The sequence below is a fragment of the Mustelus asterias genome, chromosome 11, assembly GCF_964213995.1.
Source record: "Mustelus asterias chromosome 11, sMusAst1.hap1.1, whole genome shotgun sequence".
NCBI classification, from domain to species: domain Eukaryota; kingdom Metazoa; phylum Chordata; class Chondrichthyes; order Carcharhiniformes; family Triakidae; genus Mustelus; species Mustelus asterias.
In genome coordinates this window covers 14,872,328-14,900,254 of record NC_135811.1, presented here as the reverse complement: position 1 = coordinate 14,900,254, position 27,927 = coordinate 14,872,328, and the positions used below count along the sequence as shown (strand labels likewise).

The window sequence follows — 27,927 nt, the reverse complement described above, 5'->3', positions numbered from 1 at the left end:
CATGCAGTCTTTCGTAAATAAAGACTAAGTTATTTAGTCGGAACGAATTTTGCTGAGTCTTTCTATCACAGCCAAGAAGCAGGAAAATTTCTACTTCAACACCCCCAACCGCCACCCCCCCCCCCCCCCCCCCTCCCCCCCTCACCATTTCTGGTGTCCACATCAGAATCTGAGGTCTACACTGCTGATAAATTTCTTGTTTTTGATTTAAATGATCAAAATGTCGAATGTAGCCATTGGTCAATATTCCACTCGACGTATTCAGGTGGCAATGCACCTTACCGAGGGTATGAAGTATGAAAAGGGTCCCTATTGTTCAAACTAGCAAGATATAACTGATGTAAAGACCCAAGCGAGTATCACCTGACGCCATCACCAACATTCCCCACTCTGTATTACTGCAGAAGTTGGCCAATCCGTCCAGTTGCTTTTTTTCCCGTGAAGAAGTGGGGTCAAGGCCATGGAAACAAGGTGCAGATCACAAATCTGAAGAAAGCATAAGATGATGGCAAATCTGTAGATCATTTGAGGACTGGGGGAAGGAGAGAGCTGCACACAGCAGAGACGCCCGCCCAGCGAGGAATGAGTTACAGTCGGACATTGGGCCGGATTCTCCCACCTCGCCCGCAAATGGGATTCTCCGATCCTGTTGCAGCGTACAGAGGTCTGGCTGAGCATCAAATTTTCCATTCTCGCTGACAGCGGGGCCTGGACGGCTGGAGAATTCCGGCCAATTGTCTCAATTTCGGTATCCCGCAAAATGATTAGAATATTTTTTAAAAGGGTGAAGAATTTACAGAGATAACTTCACCTGTCAGCGAAAAGCTGACAGTCCCATGGATGGTGAAGGCGGAACCTGCATACTTACCATGCAAGCACAGGAATTACTCTTCTAACAGACACAGGCTATTTCAGAGAAGTCAGGCAGCTGCCAGCTTTTAGCCAGTGATTACTGTGGCACCACCACAGTTGGAATATTTACTTTATGTTTTAATCATTTGATAATGATCTCTGCAGTGAGGCTAACGGATGTTGACAACCATGGATAATAGAGTGTGGGGGATCTCCAGTTACTTGTCATGTTACGTTAGACAAATTCCACTTCCACTAATAAGCGCTGGCTGGAAATGTGGACATCCCCCCCACAGACATCAGAGTGGCTTGTATCCTTTTTAAAATGCAGGTCAACAAGTGAAGATCAGCCACAATCAGGGATCCATGAGCGGATTCTGTTTGGCCGCGTCTGTTTGGCCGCACGGTGGCACAGTGGTTAGCATTGCTGCCTCACAGCGCCAGCGACCCGGGTTCGATTCCCGGCTTGGGCCACTGTCTGTGCGGAGTTTGCGCGTTCTCCCCGCGTCTGTGTGGGCTTCCTCCGGGTGCTCCAGTTTCCTCCCACAGTCCAAAAATGTGTGGGTGAGGTGGATTGGCCATGCTAAATTGCCCCTTAGTGTCAGGGGAATTAGCTAGGGTAAATATGTCGGGTTACAGGGATAGGGCCTGGGTGGGATTGTGGTCGGTGCAGACTCGATGGCCTCCTTCTGCACTATAGGATTCTATGATTCTCTGCAGCTGATTAACACCCTCTGCTATCTATTTATTCTGATTATTTCTTTCCCTGTGGAACTTTAAAGCTTATTTATTAGTGTCACAAGTAGGCTACGTTAACACTGCAATGAAGTTACCGTGAAAATCCTCGAGTCACCACACTCCAGCACCTGCTTGGGAGGCGAGAATTTAGCATGGCCAATGCACCTAACCAACTGGTCTTTCGGACTGTGGGAGGAAACCGGAGCACCCAAAGGAAATACACACAGATAATGTGCAGCCTCCGTTTGGACAGTGACCCAAGCCGGGAATCGAACCCGGGTCCTTGGCGCTGTGAGGCAGCAGTGCTAACCACTGCGCCACCCTGCCGCCCACCCTACAACAGGTTGTCTGGGATCTTAGCTCATGCCGGCATCAATTTCTGGCAAGAGTGGCGATACCAGCTGAATGTCGAGGCACCTAATAACCGCCCGCCCCCAAATTCATCAGAACCATTCATTCAGGAGAGCTCATTAAAATGGTGTGCGAAATTAAAATGCTAATTTTTACAAGTCCCTGATAGCTCTGTCTGCAGCTGACGCTGCTTTGTGGTGTTTCCCAGGCTGATGCATTTCAAGCTGATTCACGCAACGTTAATCCCGATTCACGCGCTGTTAATTTAGATTTGTCTATCACTAATTTAGCCCCAACTGTCAACAGAACCTGCTCTGTTCCACGTTCTGACAAATCCAGTAACGCGGGGGTTCCATCTAAAAACCCAAACAACTGTGCTTGTGTTTTAGCGATGCCGCGTTTGGGTGTTAGTAACACATTAATGTGCTTGCAGCTCAATGGTGTTTTCACTCCAGGATTTCTTTTTGTTATTAGGGTGGCTGCTCTCATTCCCCTCTCTGTGAAATGAACAGGTTAATATGACAAATTGGAAACAGCCGCCATGTCATATTCTTTCATGACCGCTGTAAAATGTGCTTTTGGATGCCGTTTAAAATAAATTAATTCGCCAGTTCGTTTAAGGCAAAGAAAAACAAGTACGAACTATTTAATTGAAGAGTTTCTGAATAAGATAATTCTCCACTACCTCATTAACATTGGCGTTACTTCCAGCTCTCTTCTCAGACTCCACTAGCCACACGTGTACTTAATATTTATTTTTTTCCAAAGTGTGGGTGTATTTTGAGTGCTTCAAGGTGTTTTTACATTTCAAGCCAGCGTCTCGGGGAAAGGAATATCACAGCCTCGCTTCAATCTGTTCATCTCTGTCTCCTGCTCCTTTCAAAGTTGGGGGTCTTTGGAGCGTGGAAAAAGAAACACAATTAATCGGTACAAGGAAAGCAAGCTGCCTCAAACCTGCTCCGGTTTATGACAGAGAATTACATGGAGTGAGCAGCACAGACGAAGGCCAACTGAGCCAATTGATTCATGGTCGTGTTTATGCTTCACCTGAGTCTCCATCCAGCCCGCCTTTTGAGTGGAGTTCTTATGCCCTCCAATGCCACTGGATTCCTGTGTTTTTCCAGCTTGGAACACAGAGTGCTGTGGACAGTGGCACTCTACACAACTTGTGGGGCCGAAGGGCCTGTTTTGTGCTGTAGTTTTCTATGTTTCTACCATATCTTTCCAACTGTCCACGATCCTCTCGCTGGTGGGTTCTGGATTGAAATCCAGAAGGGTGAAATTCTCTTCTGTGTGCTGGCTGTTAGGGTCATCAGTGAAGGTGGGTTGAGGGTTAGCATTTTCCCCCCTCCCAAATATTTCTAAATGGTGGCATAGTTTTAAGTTTAAGTATTGGTACCGCAAGTAGGCTTACATTAACACTGCAATGAAGTTACTGTGAAAATCCCCTAGTCGCCACCCTCCAGCACCTGTTCGGGTACGCCGAGGGAGAATTTAGCATGGCCAATCCACCTAACCAACACGTCTTTCGGAGTGTGGGAGGAAACCGGAGCACCCGGAGGAAACCCACGCAGACATGGGGAGAATGTGCAGATTCGGCACAGACGGTGGCCCAAGCCAGGAATCGAGCCCAGGTCCCTGGCGCTGTGAGGCAGCAGTGCCAACCACTGTGCCACCGTGCCGTCCGATCAATTCCAGCCTTGGGTCACTGTCTGTGTGGAGTTTGCACATTCTCCCCATGTCTGCGTGGGTTTCCTCCGGGTTCAATTCCCGGCTTGAGTCACTGTCTGTGCAGAGTCTGCACATTCTGCATTGGTTCCCTCCAAGTGCTCCGGTTTCTTCCCACAGTCCAAAGATGTGCAGGTTAGGTTGATTGGCCATGCTAAATTGCCCCTTAGTGCCAGGGGATTAGCAGGGTAAATGCCAGACTGGCATTGCCAAAGGGCACCCCCCTTGCCCTCGGCCTCCTGGTAGCCTCAATGGCCTCTGTTCAGTTCCACGGCTGTTCCCCATTCATGGGGAGCAGGTGTTTTCCTCGCTGGAGAGAACCTCTCCCATCGAGGCCATAAAAACAAGTGAGCCGGGAAGATTGAGCACCGCACTCGCTAATCACATGGAAAACCCCACTGAAATAAATTTGAATAAGTTATTTAGCCTCTCGCCGGAAATGGGCGAGAGGCTGACCGTGCCGGAACTCTGGTTCTGGTAAGATCGCGAGGACCAGGAAATTGGGCGCGAACCTGAGTTCTCGGCTCTCGTGCGATTTTACCGACTCGCTCCGCCTATTGATGGGTGAGCTGAACCAGTAAAATGGCGGCCGTGACCTTTTCTCATTCCCCCTTTTCACATTGCTCCTTCTATCGTTATACCACACCAAGAGCATCAAGACAACCCAGTCACAAAATGGACACAATTTGTGAAAGATTGCTTTGACAATTTTGGATTGATCCTCAGAGATAATGTGGAAAAAAAATAACCATTCAATGAGAATAGAATCTCACTAAGTATGAGCTCAGTGCAAAGATTAATAGCTGACTTAAAGGCGATTTTAAAAATGTGAATTTCCTAGCAATGAGGCTGAGAAGATGGGCTTCAAGAGAAGATGGGATTATTTTTCTAACAGTTTTGCTGCAGAAAGACAGTTTATTACATTAAAATAAACGTCCCTATGTAACTGCTATGATCATAATCTCGCACTGCAAAACCTAGCTGATAGATTTGAATATTCCCCTACAGAGTTCTGGATCATCTTGGAATGTACCCAAGTATTTGACTGGAAGGAGACCATGAACATCATCCGGTGGCACACTAGTCAGCACCGCTGCCTCATAGCGCCAGGGACCCGGGTTCAATTCCCGGCTTGAGTCACTGTCTGTGCAGAGTCCGCACATTCTGCATTGTTTCCCTCCGAGTGCTCCGGTTTCTTCCCACAGTCCGAAGATGTGCAGGTTAGGTTGATTGGCCATGCTAAATTGCCCCTTAGTGCCAGGGGATTAGCAGGGTAAATACGTGAGGTTATGGGAATAGGGCCTGGGTGGGATTGTGGTCAGTGCAGACTCGATGGTCCGACTGGTCGTCTTCTGCACTGTAGGGATTCTATGATCCAAGGTTCCAGATGGTACGCCTTGAATATTCAACATTGCATATGTACAGGGGAATGTTATAAAGCTGGCCTCCAAGAGGCAGAATAGAGAAGAAAGAGTCCTTCAAGGGTTTCTTCAGTCCCTCAAGTCTGCTCCATCATTCTATTCAATTATGGTTAATCATCTACCCTCAACTCGACTTTCCTGCCTGATACCCATATCCATTGATTAGCTCAATGTCCCAAAACCTATCAGGGCAGCATTGTGGCACAGTGGAGGGCGGCACGATGGCACAGTGGTTAGCACTGCTGCCTCACAGCACCAGGGACCCAGGTTCGATTCCTGGCTTGGGTCACTGTCTGTGTGCAGTTTGCACGTTCTCCCCGTGTCTGCGTGGGTTTCCTCCGGGTGCTCCGGTTTCCTCCCACACTCTAAAGATGTGCGGGTTAGGGTGATTGGCCATGCTAAATTGCCCCATAGCAGCAGGTTGACTAGTAGAGTAAACGCATGGGGTTAAGGGGTGGGGTCTGGGGTGGGATTGTGGTAGGTGCAGACTCGATGGGCCAAATGGCCTCCTGCACTGTAGGGATTCTATGATTCAATGATTCATTCTCTGTCTTGAAGAAGAACATAAGAACTAGGAGCAGGAGTAGGCTATCTGGCCCCTCGAGCCTGCTCCGCCATTAAATAAGATCATGGCTGATCTTTTCGTGGACTCAGCTCCACTTACCCGGCTGCTCACCATAATCCTTAATTCCTTTACTGTTCAAAAATATATCTATCCTTGCCTTAAAAACATTCAATGAGGTCGCCTCAACTGCTTCACTGGACAGGGAATTCCACAGATTCACAACTCTTTGTGTGAAGAAGTTCCTCCTCAATGCCCTCTGGGGTGGCAGAATTCACAACAGGCCAAAGCAAATGGCATTTCCTGCTACTTCCTGATTCCCCATCCACCTATCTCGCCACCTGCCACATTGGTCTTAGTTTGGAAATGTTACAGAGAAGTTTAAACCTGCGGCAAAGGCTGTGAGTTGCCCCAGAGGGACTCTGCAGATCTAACCAGCCATCTTCAGATGTTCAAGGTCATGGCTTGGTGGTCCGGTCGAGTGAAGAGAAAGAAGACCAGACCATGAGGGATGGAGGGATGTCAGAAGTTACAGAGGGACATAGATAGGATGCAAGACTGGGTGGACAAGTGGCAGATGGACTTCAACCCAGATAAATGCGTCGTGGTCCATTTTGGCTGGTCAAATGGGATGAAGGAGTACAATATAAAGGGAAAGACTCTTAGTACTGTGAGGATCAGAAGGATCTTGGGGTCCGGGTCCATAGGACTCTGAAATCGGCCCCGCAGGTGGAGGAGGTGGTTAAGAAGGCGTATGGTGTGCTGGCCTTTATCAATCGAGGGATTGAGTTTAGGAGTCCGGGGATAATGATGCAGCTATATAAGACCCTCGTCAGATCCCACTTGGAGTACTGTGCTCAGTTCTGGTCGCCTCACTATAGGAAGGATGTGGAAAAGATTGAAAGGGTGCAGAGGAGATTTACAAGGATGTTGCCTGGATTGAGTGGCATGCCTTATGAGGATAGGCTGAGTGAGCTCGGTCTTTTCTCCTTGGAGAGACGAAGGATGAGAGGAGGCCTAATAGAGGTATATAAGATGTTGAGAGGCATACATCGGGTGGACTCTCAGAGGCTTTTTCCCAGGGTGGAAATGTCTGCTACGAGAGGACACAGGTTTAAGGTGCTGGGGGGTAGGTACAGGGGAGATGTTAGGGGTAAGTTTTTCACACAGAGGGTGGTGGGCGAGTGGAATCGGCTGCCGTCAGTGGTGGTGGAGGCGAACTCAATAGTGTCTTTTAAGAGACTCCTGGGTGAGTACATGGAGCTTAATAGGATGGAGGGTTATAGGTAGGTCGAGAAGGTAGGGATATATTCGGCACAACTTGTGGGCCGAAGGGCCTGTTTGTGCTGTAGTTTTTCTATGTTTCTATGAGAGGAAAGCAGTGAGAGTAAAAGGAGAAAAAACTGCAAAGATAACAAACCAAAGAAAAGGAAAGAGAAAGTGCGCAATGAGGTGGAGAAACACATAGAGAGAAAGAAAAAGCGAGAAGACTAAGGCAGAACGTAGGATAGAGGAAAAGGAGACATTGAGTAACGACTGCAGGAAACAAGAACAATCCCCAGCATTTCTTTTGTGTTTATGGTAGACAGCTAATTATACCGCACGATTTTGCATAACCATTTTCGATCACCATTGCAGAGAATTACAAAGACAATGGCAGGAATTCTCCAGCCGTTCACACCCCACTGGTGGTGCAAGCAAGGATGGAGAAAGTGGTGCTTAACCGAATCTCCATTCACTGCTGCAGGACCAGAAAATCCCATTGGCATGAACGGTCAGAGAATCCCACCCATTATTGAGAGGGTTAGTAAAATAAGTCAGCAGAGGCTCCTGTCCCTTCACCAGATTTCCTTTCATTTACAAGCTCTATTATAATTCATAGAGTGCTGCAGGTTCAGCGTCAGCATCCGGAGGGCCAGGAGACCTGACCCCCCCCCAGTATGAGATGCCGGCGTTGGACTGGGGTACGCACAATAGGAAGTCTCACAACACCAGGTTAAAGTCCAAAAGGTTTATTTGGAATCACGAGCTGTCGGAGCACTGCTCCTTCCTCAGGTGAGTGGAGAGTTGGATTCGCAATCACGGCGTATCTCGACACAATTGTAAGATAATGGTTGGAATGCGAGTCTTTTCAGGTAATCAATTCCTTGCAGGTACAGACAATGCGAGTGGAGAGAGGGATAATCACAGGGATAAGCTCTCCACTCGCATTGTCTGTACCTGTAAGGAATTGATTACCTGAAAAGACTAGCATTATCTTGCAATTGTGTCTTTGTCGATATACGCCGTGTTTGTGAACCCACCTCTCCACTCACCTGATGAAGGAGCAGCGCTCCGAAAGCTCCTGATTCCAAATAAACCCGTTGGACTTTAACCTAATGTTGTGAACCTTCTTACTATATCCACTCCCAGTTACATATACAGAAAAGGCTCCCTGATTGGGCAGGCAATAATGAGCTCAATCAGCGAGCTCATATTCCAAGAGGCCAACCTCAATGGCCTCATTAAAGTCATTACAGTTAGGTTGGAGAAGCCGGGGTTATTCACCTTGGAGCAAATGAAGTTGAGGGGAGATTTGATGGAAATGTACAAGATTAGGACAGTTTTAGATGAGATAGACAAATCTGTTCCCATTTGCTGACAGAACAAGAACTAGAGGACACAAAGATTTGGGAAGTGAAGGTGGGGGGAATTTGAGGAAGAATCTTTTCATGCAGTGAGCAGGGATGACCTGGAATTCACTGCTCGTGAGGATGGTGGATGCAGAGAAGATGACAGATTTCAAAAGGAAATTGGATGGGCAGGTGAGGGAAAACAAACTTACAGGGTCATGGGCATAGAACAGAGGAATGGAATTGACTTGATGGGCCGAATGTCCTTAGAATTATAGAACCATAGAATGCCTACAGTGCAGAAGGAGGCCCATCGAGCCTGCACCGACAGCAATCCCACCCAGGCCCTATCCCCGTAGCCCCATGTATTTACCTTGTGAATCCCCCAACACTAAGGAGCAGAACAGACTCTACGTTTCTTGCAACTATATGTGCGTTTATCTTAAGTATTTAATCTTCTCAATTTTCAGTTTTAAAAAGTCAGTTGATATCATGTCAGTTGAAGTGTTTACTCAACATCTTTCATCTTGAGACTGCTAACTCTTCATCTCGTGTGTAGGAGGCGAGTGTCTCAGTACTGTAGTGTAGTCAGACGCTGTAACTGATTGTCATGGTGGAGGTGTTGGTGTTGTCATGGGACTGATAATGCTCTTGGGATCCAGGTTCAAATCCCACCATGGTAAAGTGTGAAATTTGAATTCAATTTTAAAAATAATATGGAACTAAAAGTCTAGCGATGACCATTGTCGATTATTGTAAAAACCCATCTGATTCGTTAAGGAAATCTGCCGTACTTACCTGGCTGAGCCACTCCAGATCAGAGCAATATGGTTGACTCTGAAATGGTCTAGTAAGCCAATTAGGGATGGGCAATAATGATACCCACTTCCAATGAATTTTTAAAAATATCTATTGGCTTAGGTGAAATAGTGATGGGGAGACTGGATTTCCACAAGGAGCTTTAGACGCCCAGAGTTTACAATGAAAATAACTGTGAATTTGTGCTTGGTGGTGTTAGTGTGGGGGGAAAAAAAGCAGCGAATTGTAGCTACAAACAGACAAGCCATGCAACGTGACTCGCCACAAGTTGTTGGACAATTTGTGCTGTGCCATTCCAGAATTAACCTCACGGTAACTGGATCTCACAGTCTCCCCATGAGTGTCACGAGAATGCTGAATTTGTGCTGTTAGTCTGAACCATACTCATCACAGAAAGTTATGGCTCGTACCACGCAGCATAAGGAGCCTTTTATTTATGTTCCTGTCATCTCACTCAACCTCTGCAGCCCAGGATGGGAACAACTGAAACTGAGGTAGCTCATTCTTGCAGGCAGCAAATTGCCCAGAGAGGTTTTAAAAATTAATTTCTTTCCTTAATGCTGCAGACAGTAAATTGTTCCTAAAGGTTTATAAAATTTAATATAATCGTTGGAATTCCACCACCCCATCCGCCATGGAATCAGAACGGGCAAGGGGCGAACAACGGAAATGTCGGTTGACCTCGGGCGAGAATTTCCAGTCTCATTCAAGTGAGGCCATAAAATCCGGCCCAATGATTTTTTTCCTCATATTCCTTTCTGCCTCAACTGTTTCTTCTTTCCTTTTCTCTTAATCTAATCTATTTTCCCTCACTTGTTGAATCCAGTTTGACTCCAATTCACCCTATTTCCTTTTCTGTTATTTCCGTCCAATATTCCTTTCTCTACCCTTACGTTTCATTGGTTAAGAAGATAGATTGTTGGCCGCTGAGTTCACCAAACGCCCATTGTAATTTCAGTGAGTTACAGTTCACAACGGGGTGAATGTGCCCATTCCGCCCGTCACGGGAACCATAGCGGGCGAGGGGCGGACCATGGACAGATCCATTATAGAGTCATGGAGGTTTACAGCATGGAAACTGGCCCTTCGGCCCAACTTGTCCATGCCGCCCTTTTTTTTAAACCCTTAAGCTAGTCCCAATTGCCCGCATTTGGTCCATATCCCTCTATACCCATCTTACCCATGTAACTGTTCAAACGCTTCTTAAAAGACAAAATTGTACCCGCCTCTACTACTACGTCTGGCAGCTCGTTCCAGACACTTACCACCCTCTGTGTGAAAAAATTGCCCCTCTGGACCCTTTTGTATCTCTCCCTCTGACCTTAAACCTATGCCCTCTAGTTTTAGACTCCCCTACTTTTGGGACTATCTATATTGACTATCTAACTGATCTGTGCCCTCATTATTTTATCGACCTCTATAAGATCACCCCTCAGCCTTCTATGCTCCAGAGAATAAAGTCCCGTTGACCTTGGGTGGCATTTTCCGGTTTCAGGGTGAACGCAGCCGGAAAATCCTGCCAAAGGTATTCAAACTGGTGGGTGGAGGAGAAAGGTTAATGAATGAAACATGGCACAAAAGGACCCAGCAAGATTTATCTCAGTGTCTTTATTTTGCACGCTTATTTCGCTTTTACTTAGACTGCTCACGTGGAGCAAAGTGCGTTAGCACCAACACTCTCCACCCATTTTGAGAGCAGTGGTGATTGTTGTACTGTGCAATGTCAATAAGAGAAAGCAGAGAAGTGAAGTACACTTTTTTTCTTTGTTTGTTTTACGGGTTGTGGGCATCGCTGGCTGGGCCAGCATTTATTGCCCATCTCTAACTGCCATCCATTTTCAGAGGGCATTTTGAGAGTCAACCACATTGCTGTGGATCTGGAGTCACAAGTAGACCAGGTAAGGATGGCAGATTTCCTTCCCTAAAGGACATTAGGTGGCACAATGGTTAGCACTGCAGCCTCACAGCGTCAAGGACTCGGGTTCAATTCCCAGCTTGTGTCACTTTTTCTGTGGAGTTTGCAATTTCTTCCCATGTCTACGTGGGTTTCCTCCGGCTGCTCCAGTTTCCTCCCACAGTCTGAAAGACGTGCTAGTTAGGTGCATTGGCCGTGCTAAATTCTCCCTCAGTGTACCCGAACAGGCGTCGGAGTGTGGCGATTAGGCGATCTTCACAGTAACTTCATCGCAGTGTGAATGTAAGCCTACCTGTGACACTAATGAATAAACTTGAAACCTTAGTGAACCAGATGGGTTTTTCAGACAATCGACAATAGTTTCTTGGTCATCAGTAGACTTTTAATTCCAGATTTTATTGAATTCAAGTTTCACCTTCTACTGTGGTGGGATTCGAAGCCTGGCCCCTAGATCTTGCCCTGGGTCTCTGGATTACTAGTCCAGTGTCCGATACCACTCTGCCACTGCCTCCCACCATGAGATGAAAACAAAAGATGAATGGGAAGACAGAAAAAATAAAGTTGGAGGAATATGAAAAAAACAAAGAGAACCTGAGGAAAAACAAAGGAAAAGCAAGGGGAGTGATGGAAGCAATGCAAAAGAAAGGGCTAAAGACGGTGAGAAATGGTGAGGGAATCAGGGAAACAGGGAGGGAAAGAAAAAGAGTAGAACAACAAAGGAACAAAGTGATACAATGGGAGAAATTAAAAATATGAAAGAAAGAAAAACTAATTATGTGAGTTTGTGAATTAAAATATCCCATGTTTGTTTGCATTGTTTTTAGGTCACATTTACAATGAATCTTGGGCGACATGGTGGCACAGTGGTTAGCACTGCTGCCTCACAGCGCCAGGGACCCAGGTTCGATTCCAGGCCTGGGTCACTGTCTGTGTGGTGTTTGCACATTCTCCCCTTATCTGCGTGGGTTTCCTCCGGGTGCTCTGGTTCCCTCCCACAGTCCAAAGATGTGAGGATTTGGTTGATTGGCCATGCTAAATTAACCCTAGTGTCAGGGGGATTAGCAGGGTAAATATGTGGGGTTGTGGGGATCGGGCCTGGATGGGATTATGGTCGATGCAGACTCAATGGGCTGAATGGCCTCCTTCCCTGCACTGTAGGGATTCTATGAAGTAATGTTTCATTTTTCCCTGCTCCCACAGCAATTTGTCACGTCCAAGTCAAATTGGAATATTTAAAATGGATGAGTTCCTTGTTGTGGGACTGGCAGTAAACAAAATGCTACAATATAACTGGAAGGCTCTTAAAATGAATTGATGGGGATTAAAGGATTACTTCAAGTTCCACTGGGATTATGTGCTGTTGTTAATAAGCTGAAGTGGTCCCAAGATGTTAACTGAGCGGAGGAAGAAATCCTCACAAACTGTGCAAATGGGCTTTGGTTAGAAATCGTAGACAAGCTTGATCCACGTTTTCCAATCCTTGGACGCTTATTTCAGATCAGAATTGCAGACTATTGAAGAGATTATCATGAATTTTCTCTTTCCTGGGGTGGAATGGATATACATTTGAATTAGAATTTGACAGTAAAATTGTGATAGTTTATGTTTGATTTAGTGTTGGTGTTAATGCTGTCGAAGAACCATAGAATCCCTACAGTGCAGAAGGAGGCAATTCGGCCCATCGTGCCTGGACCGACTCTCCGATAAGAGTATCTTATCCTGGCCCTATCCATGTAACCCCACATATTTACCCCAATAACCAACACACCTTGGAACACTAAGGGCCAATTTAGCATGGCCAATCTACCTAACCTGCACAGCTTTGGGCTGTGGGAGGAAACCGGAGCACCTGAAGGAAACCCACGCAGACACGGGGGGAAATGTGCAAACTCCACACAGACAGTCACCCGAGACCAGAATTGAACCCGGGTCCCTGGCTCAGTGAGGCAGCAGTGCTAACCACTGTGCCACTGTGCTGCCCACAGTGCATGGATGTTAATGTGAATAATGGATTGTCAATTCCTTCCCACTTTTACTGGAAATTATAGCACAAAAAGCAACCATTCAGCCCAACTGGCCTGTGCCTATGTTCATGTTCCGCTCGGGCCTCCTCACACCCCATTTCTCTTACTCCATGAGCTAATCCCTCACCAGCCAGAATTTCCAATCCAAATCAGGTGTATGATGGAATATTCTATATTTGCCTCGGTGTGTATAGCTCCAGCAACACTCAAAGCTCAATTTCAAAGCACATTCTCCTTGTGTCTGCGTGGGTTTCCTCCGGGTGCTCCGGTTTCCTCCCACAGTCCAAAGATGTGCGGGTTAGGTTGATTGGCCAGGTTAAAAATTGCCCCTTAGTGTCCTGAGATGCATAGGTTAGAGGGATTAGCGGGTAAATATGTGGGGGTAGGGCCTGGGTGGGATTGTGGTCGGTGCAGACTCGATGGGCCGAATGGCCTCCTTCTGCACTGTGGGATTTCTATGATTTCTATGATTTCAACTCCATCTGAGAGAAAGGAACCCACTTAATCAGTCATCTCAAACATTCACTTCCTCTGCTGATGCACAGTGGCAGCAGGGTGCACCATCTATAAGGTGTATGGCAGCAACTCGCCACGGCTCCTTCAACAGCGCCTTCCAAACTTACAACTTCTACCAGCTAGTAGAACAGGACAGGGTGCATGGAAACATCACCAACCATAAACTCCCCTCCAACTCACACCATCCTGACTTGGGACTATTGCACCAACCCTCAGTTCTGACGAAGGGTCATCCAGACTCGAAACGTTGGGTCTATTCCTCTCACCACAGATGCTGTCAGACCTGCTGAGATTTTGCAGCATTTTTCTGTTTTTGTTCCCTTCAATGATGCTGGGTAAAAATCCTGAAAACTCCCTCCCGACTAGCAGCACTATGGGCATATCAACACCACACAAACTGCAGCAATCCGAGAGAGGGGATCAGCGCCACATTCTCAAGGGTACCAAATGCTCACCTTTCCAAGTAACCCCCATATCCCACAAATGAATATATTAGGAGTAAACCCTCTCCCCCACATCCCTCACCAGAACTGTGCATTTCATTATTTCAAATTCCTTTAATCTGCCCACCACTCACAATTGGCACAACTTAACTGAGGCACAGAAGTGAAATCAGATACAGTCTCAGTCGATTTACAAGAGAATTCAGAGGGTTTCATTCTCCATCTCCCCGAATCCTCAATGAGTTGTAATTAAGATTCATCACTCGGTCTCTTACTCCAATTCAGTCTTTTGTTAAATCTCAAACCCCTCATCACTCTCCGTCTTCTCTCTTTCCACATCATAAATGATAAATGCCATTTAACAATTACCTCTTGCTTTACTGGACTTTGCCTCTGACTCCTTATTAGTGTCCTGATAATTGGAGTACTTGTATTGCAAGCCAGGATCCAGATTGAACCCAGCGTGTAGAGTTAAGTAAATAGATCGATGTATTTTCCTCGAAGCCTCAACTCAGTGCATCCCCATCTTATCCGGTGCCCTTCCTTTCTCTCCGAATCACTCTTCACTTCCCTCCCTTCAAGCACCAATCCCAGTTTCCTCTTTCTCTTCAGTCAAGATCGTGGCTGGCTTTCTTCGGTCCAGCTGAGTGAATGGGGTTTTGGCTGAGTGTCGAGTTTTCCATTCTCGCTGGCAGCCGTGGCAGGGTGGACAACATTGGAGAATTCCAGCTGAACAAATCCCACACCCTTATCTCCAACTTTACAGATTTTGTTGCCCACCAATCTCTCACCATGACCCTATTCCTGTGGACTCTTCTCCAACCTGTCCCAATCAAGACCTTACCTGGGCCAGAATTTTCCCTTCTGGGACTAAATCCCATGGTGGGGGATGGGGATCGGGGGTGTTTCTGCCCTGGAAACCATTGGGAATTTGTGCAGTAACGCACAACCTCACCATCATTAATTAAGCAGCTGGGGGTTCCCCCAACAGTTTTTGGGGTGAGCGGGATGGATGGCACATGCCCCATCATCATCTCTGGGCACCATATTTAAAAGGTGCCCAGACAGCAACTTGCCCACCACGCTGATTTAGGAAATGGCCAGGAGAGGACAGAGAGCTCTGGCACCAGCAATGCTTCCTTGGGTGACCTGTTTGGCCAAGTGGAGGCCAGGAGGGACATCCTCTTTCCGCAGGATGGGAGGAGAAGGCTGAGCAGGGATATGATATGAACTCTGGGAGCAGTCAGTGCCCGGGGCCTGCAGCAGAGGGCCAACTGCAATACCTCATTTGCACTGCCACGGTTAGTGAACCCTCAACTGTTCACACTCACCTCAATGGATGGTACAGTGAGCATGGGCCCCATTGGCAATGTGGTAAGGTGATACCTCATATCCTTACTACAGTTCATCTACTCTGCAGTGTGGCCAACGTGGCTCCCTCAGCTTTGCATACAGGGACCTCACATGTGATCCTGGAGGTGGGGGATGGAATGGAAGGTCTCAGGCATTGAGGGCACCAACAAGCACCGCTAATGAACAGTCTCCCTGAGCCTTGTCCTTAGACCTGCATGGGCTGATTCCTCTGGAGAGCGCTGGCCAGAGCCCTACTGAACAACCTGCAGTGCACCAATCACTTGACAAGCAATCTATTAGGTTATTTGTGTGACTGGAAACATGAGAAAGACACCTCAAACCCAACTTCTCTCAACTTCATCATTTCTCCTTGCTCAAGAGAAGTTAAGCCATAATCGGAGAGAGGGGGAGAAGACAGGACTGGGCCAGTGACAGTTTAAAGGCCCTGATGGCGATTGAGGACTGGGCAGCCCAGCTGGCAGGGGTGAAGTGGGACAGATCCATCAGAGATGGAGAGTATGGATTGCAAGCTCCATCCAATAGTGATTCACGCATGTCATAGGAATCTCAGGGCCAAGGGCCATGTTGGGTGCAGTTCATGTCACTCCCTCTCTCCTCTCTCACTTTTAAAAAATTATTTATTCGTGGGATATGGGTGTCGCTGGCTGGCCAGCATTTATTGCCCTTACTTACAGATGGCACTGGGAAGAGGGGAAAGTGAGGGAGCCCCGACTAGAACGCACACGGCCTGGAGAGGAGCAGCAACATCGCTGATGAAGAAAATGCATCTTAACAAACATCACAGCTGACACCTGCACGCACCACCAGCCCAGGTTAGGAAGGGTCTCAGACTCTGGTGGTCACATGTCCGCAGCGGAAGGAGGCAGGGTCAGCCAGGCTCACAGGCACTTGGAGGAGTGCTGGGGAAGAGGCGGCTGTGAGGGTCATGCCCAATGATAGGCCTCTGGAATCAGCCTCCCATGAGATGGGGGGAAAGTCACTCAGAGATGTCAGAGACCCTCAACAGGGTGGCACACGAGGGGGAGGGATCTGTCCAGCTGCTGGCTGATGAAGTGGTGCCAACCTGTACACGCGCACCGAGGTCTCAAAAGGGCAAACTCCATGGAGAACCCAGCTTTGCGTGCAGACCTGCACTCCGTTGCCATAGCAATGAGTGAGCTTCTGCATTGGTTACGCGAGCGGGTAATAGACCAGCTCAACCACCCTCCAGGTGCCTCTTGCCCTCAGGGAATCAGGCAGGGGTCTTCGGGCCCAGAAAGGGAGGAGGAGTGGCAGTTGGACGCCCCTGGGACCTCCACTCAGGACCTTCTGAGCGGGTTCAGTTCTTTGGAACCCCTCTTGCCTGTGACCCCCTTCAGCATCGTCCTCTGTGACCACAGAGGGAGCAGCTGCCCCACAGCAAGACGGCCAAAGTAATCCGAGCCCTCCAGACCTCAGCTCTCCAGAGGACAGCCAAGGTTACCCATGGCAACAGGGTAAAGTGGTCAGCAGGCTGCCTCCGCCGCTGCTGCAGATGTCAGGGCAGCTCTTCGGGAAAGAAAAAAATCAGAAGTTCTGAATTCACAAGTGGTTGCACAGGTACACGATCATTGTTAGACATATCACACCTTTCATCCTGCCTGGTGTAGCTTATTTTTGAAAGCCCTTCAGCCTGTGCATGGCCCTCCACAGAGGGGCCAAAACCACAAGAAACTACAAAGGGTCGTGAACGAAGCCTAATCCATCACGCAAACCAGTTTCCCATCCATTGACTCTGTCTATACTTCCTGCTGCCTTGGAAAAGCAGCCAACATAATCACCAGCACTAAGTTGATCTTTCTCTACACCCGAGCTTTGACTGTAACACTACATTCTGCACTCTCTCCTTTCCTTCTCTATGAACGGTATGCTTTGTCTGTATAGCGCGCAAGAAACAATACTTCTCACTGTATACTAATACATGTGACAGTAATAAATCAAATCAAATCAAGGACCCCATGCACCCCGGACATTCTCTCTTCCACCTTCTTCCGTCGGGAAAAAGATACAAAAGTCTGAGGATACATACCAACCGACTCAAGAACAGCTTCTTCCCTGCTGCCATCAGACTTTTGAATGGACCTCCTCATATTAAGTTGATCTTTCTTTACATCCTAGCTATGACTGTAACACTACATTCTGTACTCTCTCCTTTCCTTCTCTATGTAGAGTATGCTTTGTCTGTAATAGCGGGCAAGAAACAATACTTTTCACTGTATCCCAATACATAAGACAATAATAAATCAAATCAAATCAAAAAATACTCCCCATTTTCCAAGGGGTACCACATGTCCCATGGAATCAGCATGTGTAGGGAGGTAGAGGGCATTGCCAAGGTTCTTGTGAGCCATGTATATGAAGTCTCCCACAGACATTGTGCATTTACCCTTCCCACACTCCTGTCCCAAGACGCTGACAGTGTAAGTACGACATGCTGGGGTTCCCATTCAGCTGTCCAGTTGAGTTGACCTACATCTCCACCTTTAACAGGGTGGCATGGTGGCACAGTGGTTACCACTGTTGTTTCACAGCTCCAGGGACCCGGGTTCGATTCCACGCTTGGGTCACTGTCTGTGTGGAGTCTGCACGTTCTCCCCGTGTCTGCGTGGGTTTTCTCCGAGTGCTCCGGTTTCCTCCCACATTCTGAAAGACGTGCTGGTTAGGGTGCATTGACCTGAACAGGTGCCGGAGTGTGGCGACGAGGGGAATTTCACAGTAACTTCATTGCAGCGTTAATGTAGTCCTTACTTGTGACCAGTAAATAAATAACCTTTGACTCTCTATAACTCGGCTCAATTGTCCACCTGCCCTTTGGCTCACGGCTGAGATGGTGCTGGCAAACCGGCGCACTGTCCAATAGAACTAAACTACTCGCCTGCCCACCTCCACCCCCCCAACCACCCCCATAGCAGGGGTGAAAATCTAACCCCCCTCCCTCTCTCATTTCCTTAAACTAACAAAGACCCTCTCAACTCAGAAGCCCGGTGATACTCTTTCCCCAGTCAGGCTGCCGAGGAGCAGATCTGCAATGGAAAATTGAGCTGCCGTGGTTTTGGCTATGTATTTATTCAAACCCTTTTCTCATTTGTCGCTGCTATTTTTAAATGATACTTTTAGGATCGGGCGACATGAAGTATTCATCCTGCGAATGTGTGTTGCCCTTTTCATGCTCACAGACAGAAACTTCCCTTTCATCGTGCGAGCTATAATGAGTAGAAGTGTAACAAAGACAAATCCGTTTCGTTGTATAAAGAGATGACTATTTCACGGTTTGTGTCTAATGTCTAGTCAGACTGTGGAGAAGGAATTTGAATACATTCCCTGCTGCGCTGCTGAGCTGTGTGTGATCTGTGGTGACTAATGGATGAGTGAGATAACTATATGTGGATCAGTCCTTGGCTGCTTAGTGGGGATATAGTCACTTGTAAATCTAGGCAACAGTTATAGAAAAGAATCATAGAATCCCTACAGTGCAGAAGGAGGCCATTCGGCCCATTGAGTCTGCACCGACTCTCGGACAGAGCACCTTACCCAGGTCCTATCTCTGTTACCCTACGTATTTACCCCGCTAATCCCCCTAACCTACACATCTTTGGATACAAAGGGGCAATTTAGCATGACCAATCCACCTAATCTGTGGTCTGTGGCAAGAAACTGGAACACCCAGACGGGGCGAACATGCAAACTCCACACTGTCATCCAAGGCTGGAACTGAACCCAGGTCCCTGGTGCTGTGAGGCAGCAGTACTAATGGGAACTGCTTACAGTAACGGGAACGGAACTAAGTCCAAACTGACTTGCCACAATTGTGGCCGACAAGGGCACTTTGCGAGGGATTGCGGGGGCCCCCAAGGAAAGGAAACAGATTTGGGAGCAGTGGGAAACATTGCAGCCACTGTAATAAACATGGACACACAGAAGCAGTGTGTTTGGATAAACATGGGAGACCCCCGACCCGATCCATGACCACAGCAGAACCGGAGGAACCACGGAACCTCCGAGGTCAGCAAGATTGACGGTCTGCAACCCCCATTCATAAGGGTAAGAAGGAGGGAAGGATTTATGTGTCTGCACTAGTAGGGGGCAGGTAATGTGAGATGCTGGTGGACACAGGAGCATCCATATCTGTCACCGACCTACCCTTACCCACTACAAGTAAAATGATTTACCTAACCGGGATAGGAGGGAACAAAACACCCGCCTACCTGAGCAAGACCACGTTAGTGGAAATAAATAATTTGTATATACCAATGAGGTTTTATGTGTGTAAAAATAACGAGGGTACAATAATGGGAAATGATTTAATGAAAGAATATGAGATTTGGATAGACTGTGGAAAGGGAGAATTAATCTGGCCAAGACAGGACGGTCGGAAAACTAGAATAGGGAAACTCACAAGTCACCTCGAAACTATTAAGGTGACCACAGTCACCGCCAGAAATTGGGAATTGGAGACAGGAGGGTTCGGAGCCATCTGTGCTTCCGTCCCCGGAGTATGGGCCAAAACAAAGTTAGATACTGGCTTAACTAAAACGGACCCAATAAAGGTACCTGGACCGGAGCATAAGCCCCACCGACAATACCCAATAAAGCCAGAGGCAGAGAAAGCTGTAGTGGAGATAGTTAAAGGGTTAGTGGAGAGGGGGATTCTGAGAGAAACCACAAGCACCACTAACTCCCCAACATGGCCGGTGAACAAACCTGACGGAAGTTACAGGCTCACGATAGATTACACCGGACTCAATAAAGTCACGTCCAAGTTGCACCCCATTGTATCAAGCCTCTCGACAATCCTGAATGGACTGTCACAGGAGCACAAATTATTCACAGTATTGGATATAGCCAATGGATTCTGGTCCCTACCCTTGGATCCCGAATCCCAAGACAAATTTGCCTTTACAGTGGGAGACAAACAGTACACTTGGACCCGCCTACCACAGGGATTCCACAACAGCCCCGCTATCTTCCATCGAGTAATGAGTGACATCCTGAACAGGGTAGAACTGCCAGAGGGTAGCATGATCCTACAATATGTAGATGATATCTTAATAGCTTCGGAGTCCAAGTCAGGACATCAAGAAGCACTATATCTAGTATTAAACAAACTAAAAACCGCAGGGTTAAAGATGAACCCCAAAAAGGCACAAATCAGGAAAACACAGGTCCTGTACCTAGGACACCTTATATCCCAAGGGCTTAAAGAAATGCCAATGGACCGAAAGAAGGCGGTACAACAAATGCCGCGACCCGTCACCGTAAAAGGGGTCAGAAAGGTGCTAGGAGTATTTAACTGGAGCCTAAGTTTTATCCCGGGATTCGCAAAATTGGCAGAACCTATACAAAGACTAGTCAAAGGGGGAAAACCAGCTTCAGATCCCATAGAATGGGGACCCGAGCAGGAAGAGGCTTACAACAAACTAAAAACAGAACTGATATCAGCCCCTGGACAAGGATGACCAGATTCTAATAAGGACTTCCATATCCATTGTAGTACTGAGAGAGGGTTCTATTCCGCAGTGGTAACACAGGACCATGGCGATAAAAGAAGACCCATAGGGTATTATTCAACCGCAGAAGGGCCGGTAGTCACCGGGCTGCCAAGATGCATAGCCGCCTTGGATTGCGCCACCTGGGCGGTAAAGGTTAGCGAGCCAGTAATCATGACAGGGAATATAATCCTTCACACCAAACACACCTTGGTGGAAATGTTGAACACGGGAAAACTAAGGTCAGTCTCAAACATGAGAAGGACTAAATGGGAAGCTGTCCTCCTACCTCCAAGCAAATCCGTAATAATAATAAGGGACACAGGAAATAACCCAGCAGAAGGGATTCTAGACACAGGAGAGCCACACAATTGTGGGGACATAGATATGGATGTAGAGGAGACCCTTTTTGTAGATGGGTCACGGAAATATGTGGAAGGATCACCCCGGACAGGGTGGGCTGTAGTAAATGACAAATTAGAGACAGTAAGGTCAGGAAGGATTGACGGAGGTCTATCCGCGCAAGTGGCAGAACTAGTGGCACTCACACAGGCAAACGGTAAACTTATATACGATACGCATTCAGAGTCATACATGACTATATGACAGCATGGGGTAGAAGAGGGTTCATAACCACGGGAGGAACTCCTATTAAAGACCAACAAAGAATTGAGGCATTGTTGAAAGCTGGCGAGAAACCTCGAGAAGCCGCAGTAATCAAAATTAAAGCGCACCAGAAAGAACCAGGAAGAGATAGCCCGGACTGGTTAAATTTCAAAGGGAACCAAGCCGCAGATAGAGCAGCACAGTTAGCCTTAGGACAGGAGACAGTTGGCGAGCTGCCAATAGCAGCAACAGAACAGACAGGAGACTAAATAGATATTCGGGACTTACATGAGGAAACCTCGAAAGAGGAAAAGGAGAAGTGAGAAGCACAGGCAGCGATCAGAGGGACTGATAACATTTGGAGACGAGAAGATAAGGTAAAAGCACCAGAGTGCATACAAAACACCCTATTGGAACTACACCATGGACTCTCACATGCGGATAGAGAGGCCATGATAACTAGTATATTGTACAAAACTCTGGTGCGGCCGCATTTGGAGTATTGTGTACAGTTCTGGTCGCCGCATTATAGGAAGGATGTGGAAGCATTGGAAAGGGTGCAGAGGAGATTTACCAGGATGTTGCCTGGTATGGTGGGAAGATAATATGAGGAAAGGCTGAGGGATTTGAGGTTGTTTTCGTTAGAGAGAAGAAGGTTAAGAGGTGACTTAATAGAGGCATACAAGATGATCAGAGGATTAGATAGGGTGGATAGTGAGAGCCTTTTTCCTCGGCTAACACGAGGGGACATAGCTTTAAATTGAGGGGTGATAGATATAGGACAGATGTTAGAGGTAGGTTCTTTACTCAGAGAATAGTAAGGGTGTGGAATGCCCTGCCTGCAGCAGTAGTGGACTCGTCAACATTAAGAGCATTCAAATGGTTATTGGATAAACATATGTATGATATTGGAATAGTGTAGGTTAGGTGGGCTTTAGATTGGTTTCACTGGTCGGCGCAACATCGAGGGCCGAAGGGCCTGTACTGCGCTGTAATGTTCTATGTTCTATGTTCTAAGTACTGCAGAGTACCAGCGCTTTCTCCCGAAGCTTTGTACCCGAAATAAAACTGTATTATTGAATCTCCAAGTCTGACTCCGGTGGTAAATTTCCCACAACAGCAGTAATTGCACTTTTGTATTTGCATTTTTGAAAGCACTTTGACTGTGAAATACTTGAGGAGATCCAAATGTTGTGGAAGACATGGGGTGGAATTTTCCAGCCGCACTCGTCTCAATGCTGGAAAAACCTGCCCGAGGTCAATGGGCCCCTGCATGGTCTGTGTCCTACCCGCTACAATTCCCGTGGCAGGAGGGACAGGAAAATTCTATCCATCGTCTAAAAACATTGTTATTAAAAAAATAAATAACTAGTGGTTAGGGCGGCATGGTGGCACAGTGGTTAGCACTGCTGCCTCACAGCACCAGGTACCTGGGTTTGATTCCCGGCTTGGGTCACTGTCTGTGTGGAGTCTGCACGTTCTCCCAGTGTCTGTGTGGGTTTCCTCCGGGTGCTCCGATTTCCTTCCAAAGTCCAAAGATGTATGGGTTAGATTGATTGGCCATGCTAAATTGTCCCTTAGTGTCAGGGAGACTAGCTAGGGTAAATGCATGGGGTTATGGGGATAGGGCCTGGGTGGGATTGTGGTCAGTGCAGACTCAATGGGCTGAATGGCCTCCTTCTGCAGTGTGGAGATTCTATGAATTCCATGATCTTAAAGTATAGATAAACCCATACATGGAGGAACTTCTTCATTACTGACAAAATACAGGGCGAGAGAGAAACACACACATTATAAAAGCATGTTCAATAGAAGCGGTCATGTAAGATCAATATATAATTCTACGAGAAAATTACTCAGGAGTTGAAGTACAATTTGAACTAGCTTACTGTCAGCTGATTTGGAAGAAATATCTTACTTTACTGGCCTGAATTTTACCAGCACGCCAGGGGTGATGCCGTTTGGACTGAATACGGGTGCCAAGCTTACACAGGCGAATGGTGGACCAATGGGGGGGCCATTTTACCACCAAAAAGTGATTAAGAGGCTGCCTTCGACAGTACATCCACAATCTCCACCACCTCAAAGGACAGGTACACGGGAAAATCCCCGCCTTAAAAGTTCCCTTCCAAGCCTGATACCATCCCAAACTTGAACATGTGTTGCCATCTCTTCATAGTCACTGACTCAAATGCCGGAATCCTACGGCCATTCACGCCGGCGGGGATTTCCCAGCCAGCTGCGGTAAACGGAGATCTGTCTGGGTGCCAAATTCTCCGGCCTCGCTGCATCGGCAGTGGGACGTGAACAGCCGGTAAGATTGCGCCCAAAATCTTTGAACTCCCTACCCAATAGCACGAGAGGGTCATCACAATGGTACATAGCAGATGAACCACCACCTTCACAAGGGTACCTCAGGGTGGGGAATAAATGTTGATCTTGCGCTTGGCGCACACATCCCCAGACTGAGTAAATAGAAATTAGCAAGGTTTCTGCAGCTGAAACTGTTCCACCATTTCTCAAAGGTTTTCATTAAATATTCTGCCCTCTTCAATCCTACCTGTTCATTGTTACCTATTTGGATAACAAAACGGCAGCTTACATGCATTGAGTAACCAAATGGATCTTCACATCTATGTCCTGGCAAATACTATGGCAAGTTAATTATAAAGCTATGAGAAAATTGATCCTTGCAGAATTGTTTTAATTTTACTTCAGGTTTATGGAAGAAATATAATTATGCCACCAGATGTGATAGACAGGATGATAATCTGGCGCCCAACATCTGGGGCTGGTGAAATTGGGAACCAAATCTCAAAGGAAAAACAAACGCAGAATCTGAGAAATTTCCAATTCAAGATTCTATGCTGTAGGACCCCGGAAGGCTGCTTGGGGATTTGACGATTTGACCCTTTGTCCCAGAGTAGATCATAGAATCTCTGCAGTGCAGAAGGAGGCCATTTGGCCCATTCAGTTTGCACAAACTACAATCCCACCCAGGCCCTATTCCCGTTACCCCACATATTTACCCTGCTAATCTGCTGACACTCGGGGCAATTTAGCATGGCCAATCAACCTAACCCGCATATCTTTGGAGTGTGGGAAGAAACCGGAGCACCCGGAGGAAACCCACGCAGACACGGGGAGAATGTACAAACTCCACACAGACACTGACGCGAGGCCAGAACTGAACACGGGTCCCTGGGGCTGTGAGGGAACAGTGCTAACCACTGCGTCACCATGCCGCCCTAAATGGAGGCAGACTGAACGGGTGGCAGTGTGGCACAGTGGTTAGCACTGCTGCCTCACAGCTCCACGAACCGGGGTTCGATTCGGACCTTGGGTATGGAGTTTGCACGTTCTCCCCGGGTCTGCGTGGCTTTCCTCCGGGTGCTCCAGTTTTCTCTCACCGTCCAAAGATGTGTGGGTTAGGTGGATTGACCATGCTAAATTGCCCTTAGTGTCCAAAGATGTGTAAGTTAGGTGGAATAGCTGTGGCAAATATGCGGGATGGTTATAGGGATAGGGTGGGGAGAGGGGATAAGCCTGGGTAAGATGCTCTTTCAGAGAGCCGGTGTAAACCCAATGGGTTGAATGGCCTCCTTCTGAACTGTAGGGATTCTATGGAATTCCTTGGGGATGCTCCAAAAACATTCCAATATTCCAATATTTATGACAAATTAACAGATGTGCTCGTGGTTGCAACTGGTCTGTCCCCATCAGTACATGAGTGTAACCATTCTGGCTGCAGACTTGAGATGGGGGCAGCAAACTTATATCTTTCTTTAATGCTGAGGGAGATATTTTAAAGATATCCTTCCCCCCTCTCTGACACAAATTGGTGCACTTTGAACAGGAGCTAGAGTGCTACGTTTTCAATTGAAACAGGTTATTAAATCTCGCATTGTCCATGGCTTTTGACACTTTGAACGTGAAGCTATGAACATGTAAGGATTTCCTGCCTCACCTTCTGGACCGGCAGCATGTTTTCATTAAAACCATAGACATCCAATGCACTACACGGGATGAAAATGTCACTCAAACTCCAAAAGCCTGATAGGCTGAAGCAACATCTCTCACCTTTTGGTCTTGGCTGCAGGCCAGAATCCAGTCCTCTTCCTGAGGATGAAAGAGCATGCTTTGAATCTGAAAGCTCTGACGGTACTTTTGATAGGTTGCGCCTTCATCCGAGCTGATGAATACGCTGCTCTCGATCTCAGGATCACTCACTAACATTATCTGTTTAAGGCAGGAGAAAAGAGAGAGAACAAATCAGAGGAACCGCACAGACAGGCAAGAGTACAAAAGAAAACACTCAGGTTTGTGTAATTCGAGAACTCCCCAGTGGAAGGCTGCCAGGGGAGTATGTGGGGGGTGGGGGGGACGGACAACAGCGCCACAAACAGGTCGCATTGCTTGAATTATTATTGAAATGTTGGTGTAGAATAGCTTCCTTTGAAAGCAGCAATGGTTGGATGACCCCAGAATGCCCTCACAACACATCGGCAGCCTGTTGTATATCAATGTTCATCTTCAACACAGTATCCATGCAGTGTTCTGCTCTTACAAATAAAACTACCAACTTCGTGCTGCTGCTGAGAACATCGTCATCTTAATTATTTCTTCACTCAAAGAGTGGTGAGTCTGTGGAATTCATTACCACAGGAAGTAGTTGATGCCAAAACTTAGAATGTGTTCAAGAGGCGGCTGGAGATAGCACTTGGGGCGAATGGGATCAAAGGTTATGGGGAGAAAGCAGGATTAGGCTATTGAGTTGGACGATCAGCCATGAATGGCGGAGCAGGCTCGAAGGGCTGAATGGCCTCCTCCTGCTCCTGTCTTCTATGTTTCTATATGTTTCATTTTGCAAAGTATAGTCATTCAGGAAAGAAAGGTCAGGAATAAAACAAAGATTCCAGCCCTCCCTTTGGCAACTGTCCGAGGACTAGCCACTGTTCGCAATCTTGGTGCCATATTTGACCCTGTGATGAGCTACGACCACACAAGGCAGTGGTGTAGTGGTACAGTGGAGCCCCATTTTAACGTGCCCCGATTTAGCGCAAAATCGGATATGACGCGATGGAACCTTTTTTTTGCTATTTCCGGTTTAGTGATTTAACGCAACCCCAAATTAGCGCGACCCCGATAACATTCGCGATGACATTTTGTGGACCCCGACCGTCGCGTTACAACGGGGCTCCACTGTATTATCACAGTACCCGCCATCCAGAGACCCAGGACAAGATTCAGGGACTGAGGTTCGAATCCCACCATGTCAGATGGTGAAATTTCAGTTCAGTAAAATTCTGGGATTAGAAATCTAATGATGATCATGAAATGAGTGTCGGAAAAACCCATCTGGTTCACTAATGTTCAGGGAAGGAAGTCTGCCATCCTTACCTGAGCCTGGCATACACATGACTTCAGGTCCACAGCAATGTGATTCTCAAATGCCCTCTGGAGTGGAGGGTAGATAGGGATGGGCAATAAATGCTGGGCCCAGCCAGCGACACTGACATCCCATAAAATGAATTTAAAAAAGCATCCAATTGACAATGAAGTCCTTCCAGCTCCACCTCTGTTAAAAAACCTTGACAGGCCCGTCTCACCTCATCTGCTCGTGAAAGCCTTATTCATGCCTTTGTTACTCTCAACTTGACTGCTCCAAAGAGCTCTTGACTAATTTCCCACATTCTATCCTCCATAAACTCAAAGCCATCCCAAACGTTCTGCCCATATCCTGACTGTTCATTAATCACTCCTGTGCCTATTGGCTCCTGGCTAGGAAACAACAAGATTTTAAAATTCTTTTAGGTGCATTAGCCAATATAGATGCTTAGATACGATGTGTACTAACTGATTTTTGATTTGATTTGATTTATTATTGTCACATACATTAGTATACAGTGAAAAGTATTGATTCCTGCACGATATACAGACAAACCGTACATAGGGAAGGAAAGGAGAGAGTGCAGAATGTAGTGTTACAGTCATAGCTAGGGTGTAGCGAAAGATCAACATAATACGAGGTAGGTCCATTCAAAAGTCTGACGGCAGCAGGGAAGAAGCTGTTCTTGAGTTGGTTGATACGTGACCTCAGACTTTTGTATCTTTTTCCCGGCGGAAGAAGGTGGAAGAGAGAATGTCCGGAGTGCGTGGGGTCCTTAATTATGTTAACGATCCCATTGCTTTATCCACTGGATCATCAGATGGCAACATTCTCCTTTAGACCACTGGTATGCAATTTAAACTAAACTGCATCAATTAACATAAACAAGGACTTTAAAAAGTCAGTGCGTGCATTTGATTCTAGTTGATGCCTACCTCAATGATAACATTGGGTAAATGAGAATGCTAATGTTCCTCTGCAGAGATATAAGCTTCAATTTTAACTCGGGGCCTGTGCAGTCAAGCTCCCATGATTTCACTGGTGACGGAGGACCCTTCAATTTTAACCGACAG

General features: G+C 47.0%; 1 protein-coding gene across 1 annotated transcript in view; it reads right to left on the bottom strand.

The window, feature by feature from the left end:
• LOC144500847 (VPS10 domain-containing receptor SorCS1-like) overlaps window positions 1-27,927 on the bottom strand; it is an 868,860-nt gene that overhangs the window by 350,248 nt on the left and 490,685 nt on the right. The window contains exon 4 of the mRNA XM_078224322.1: window positions 25,546-25,704. Coding sequence (XP_078080448.1) covers window positions 25,546-25,704 — 159 coding nt within the window. The remainder of the gene's footprint in view (window positions 1-25,545; window positions 25,705-27,927) is intronic.